Source organism: Coffea arabica, chromosome 9c, assembly GCF_036785885.1.
Source record: "Coffea arabica cultivar ET-39 chromosome 9c, Coffea Arabica ET-39 HiFi, whole genome shotgun sequence".
NCBI classification, from domain to species: domain Eukaryota; kingdom Viridiplantae; phylum Streptophyta; class Magnoliopsida; order Gentianales; family Rubiaceae; genus Coffea; species Coffea arabica.
Window position 1 is genome coordinate 6,474,822 of NC_092326.1, and position 2,910 is coordinate 6,477,731.

At 40.8% G+C, this 2,910-nt stretch overlaps 1 protein-coding gene across 1 annotated transcript; it reads right to left on the bottom strand.

The window, feature by feature from the left end:
- Positions 1 to 262: 262 nt before the first annotated feature.
- On the bottom strand, positions 263 to 1,579 carry LOC113708381 (uncharacterized). The gene has a single exon (XM_027230843.2). The coding sequence runs from the start codon at positions 1,577 to 1,579 to the stop codon at positions 263 to 265; it is 1,317 nt and encodes a 438-aa protein (XP_027086644.1).
- Between the last annotated feature and the right edge of the window lie 1,331 nt (positions 1,580 to 2,910).

The window sequence follows — 2,910 nt, forward strand, 5'->3', positions numbered from 1 at the left end:
TACCCATCTGTTCCAAGGATCTATTTATGTCCTGTAGCACACACCTCCTAACATAATTAGAATCACAACCGGTGATAGAGCTCGTTCTTTCTAAATCATTGGATAAGTCAGCTTCATATTTCTCCCATAATTTGATGGGATTGGAAAGAGCACAAAAAACAAGTAACATTGCAAACAAGGCTCTAAGTGAACAAGGCATATGAAAGGCAGTGGCCTCATCAAGAGTGTCTTCTATGTAGGTATCAGACTGGAGCAGGCCCATTCAAAAGGCAGCTTCTCGATATGAAGATGCAAGCTGTCCATCGACAATGAGAAGATGGTCGAATGATTTTGGCGCACGAACATGAGATAAAAGCAATCTTAGAAAGTATCGTTCGCCCTCGTTGGGACGGACAGTAACCACTCGGCCGATCACCTTTCTACGCTTTCTACAAGTCCATTTTTTCTTATCAGGATGCCAAACAAAGTACTCTGGAAACTCTCGATACAGGCATTTCAGTTTACGTGCCTGTTTACTGCGCCTATTCATGGCAAAAAATTTAGTCAGCATCGTCTTAGTAAAATCCGTACTATCAACCAGATTCGACAGATTTGTATTCTTGTGGAAAGAAACAACTTGTTCTCCTGGAAGATGCAACTGAAGTGTGTAAACGGAAGGCGTCATTTCATTCAACGGGAACCTATAAATGAGCCACATTGCTTCAGCAGCTGATACCCATCTAGCAGACTGAAATTCATGGATCTCATCTATATCTTCTGGATCATTCTCAGAATATATGTGAAAGCTTACTCGATCGTGTCCCTTATAGACATATTTGTATAAGTACTTGACAAGTTTAACAGTGGAACAGATCTCGACATTTAAGTGACAATCTATAAGAGCAAGAAGGTATGGAGTATAGGGGACAACCCACCTATTATCCAAAGAATGGTTTCTTACTCTAACAGACCTGCCATTATTCCTTCGCCTATAATGCGGGTAACCATCTTCAGAATGCGTAGTATGCTCAATATACTCCTTTGGATAACGATTTTTACACATTCCATTACGCATACAGACATTTTCTTTTTTCAGCGATCCACAAGGGCCGTGCATCATGTGTTTTATAACAAGGGAGTACAAGTAACTCTGTTCATTTGGGTCAGGCAGCTCAGCAGAAACCATTCTATCGTATGCCTCTCGATTCAGTGGTTTAGCTTCTGGTTTCAAAATCACCAAAATGTGGGCATGAGGAAGGCCTCTTTTCCGGTATTCAATTACATAAACAAAAGCTGCAACTTCACCAAACAGTTTCTTTTTAACTATCTCTGTTTTAAGCACTTCAAACTTTGCACGAAACACTTTAGCAACCAAATCTGGTCTATCCTGAGCTTCCTCATCATACTTCAAGTTATCATGTATCTCCTTCCACATTGTGTTACAGGTCATAGTCAAGAACAGGTCGGGCTTACCATATCTCTGTACCAAAGACATAGCATCTAGGTACCTACGTCTCATATCCCTTGGACCACCAATAAAAGAAGCTGGCAGGTATATCCTACGACCAACCTGGTTCCCAGTTGTACAGCCAACAGACATGCTGTCAATGACTCCCTTAAGGATCTCAGACCTTCGTTTTGTTTTTTTCTATGAAAATTAAGCCTCGACGTTCGATCTTAACATAAACATCAACTGCGAAATGCTGTAACAAACGCCTTGCATGTAACAACATCGACCTATCATTATCCCCCATCTGAAATTTATAACAGTAATACTTTCTAGTGGACACAGTGTCTCGTTTTGTCCTCCCGTTCTCGGCACCTGGGAAAAGAATAAAAGGTACAGGAAGCGTTTTTAATAGGCGGACCAATGATTAGGCAGGAGAAAGTCTTTTTTTATTATTTTCTGCGCATGACAATACCTGTTTTCTCGAGATTAATCAATTCAGAAGGTCCTTCTATCAGGGAAACATCGTTCAGCATATCAACTTCATCAAGTTTTCTTTTTTTTGGATGCGAAACAGCCTTTTTTGGAATACCGTGATTGTGACGACTTCACCTCCCCCTAAGGCGTACCAGAGGGTACGGCGGACCGCCTGTCCAATTCTCGCCAGGACTCACTCACTCGTATCACATGCAGACATCCATAGACCATAAATAACGTCGCAATTCAAGCTTATAATTTACATTGATGCAAAATCAAGATACAAAACCTCAATATAACCAAACTGGTTCAAAGTATATACAATCCAGATACAAAACATTCTATTCGAGTAACAGCGCGAGTACAAGTCAAAAATCAAACAACTAGTCTATGCTAGACTTTACATATCTCACACTTCGTTCGTACCCCTGAAAGGAAAACAAATAGAGTGGAATGAGCTAAAAGCCCAGTGAGGTTCCAAATAGCAAATTGACCATTATTAATAAGTATAAGTTTTCGATATAGCAAAGTAACGAGCATGAAGAGTTCATAAATATGAGCAATAACACGTCCAGTAGCAATCTTAAAATGAGCGAGTGTAGACGTTTTCAAAAGAAACAATAATCCAATAAACAATAATCACTCCAAAGTATAAGGATACGGATCGCTCTCAGGAGCCAAACTCCCATTGCATTACCAGAAGCTTGATCACGTAGTAGTTGACACTCCGTCAACTTTCAAGTAAGTAATCAATCCAGTAGAACACCACTTAAACGACTCTCCGTCCACCGTTCAAACCCCCAGCTGGGCCCAAAATCCTCAAGAAACACGGGTGGTAATACTCGAGTATACCGATTAGTCGAGAAGATATCACTCCACTCGACAAAACAAGAGACCCAGAGTTTGTTACCCAATCGACCAAACCCTTGCCGGCTCGACTTGAGTAACTCGCCACAGGGTTTCTGGAATTCCAGGAAGTGCACGCATCATAAACAAGTATATCAAGT

Coding starts and splice junctions, on each gene's coding strand:
- LOC113708381 (XM_027230843.2), bottom strand. CDS start 1,579: ATGTCTGTTGGCTGTACAACTGGGAACCAGGTTGGTCGTAGGATATAC.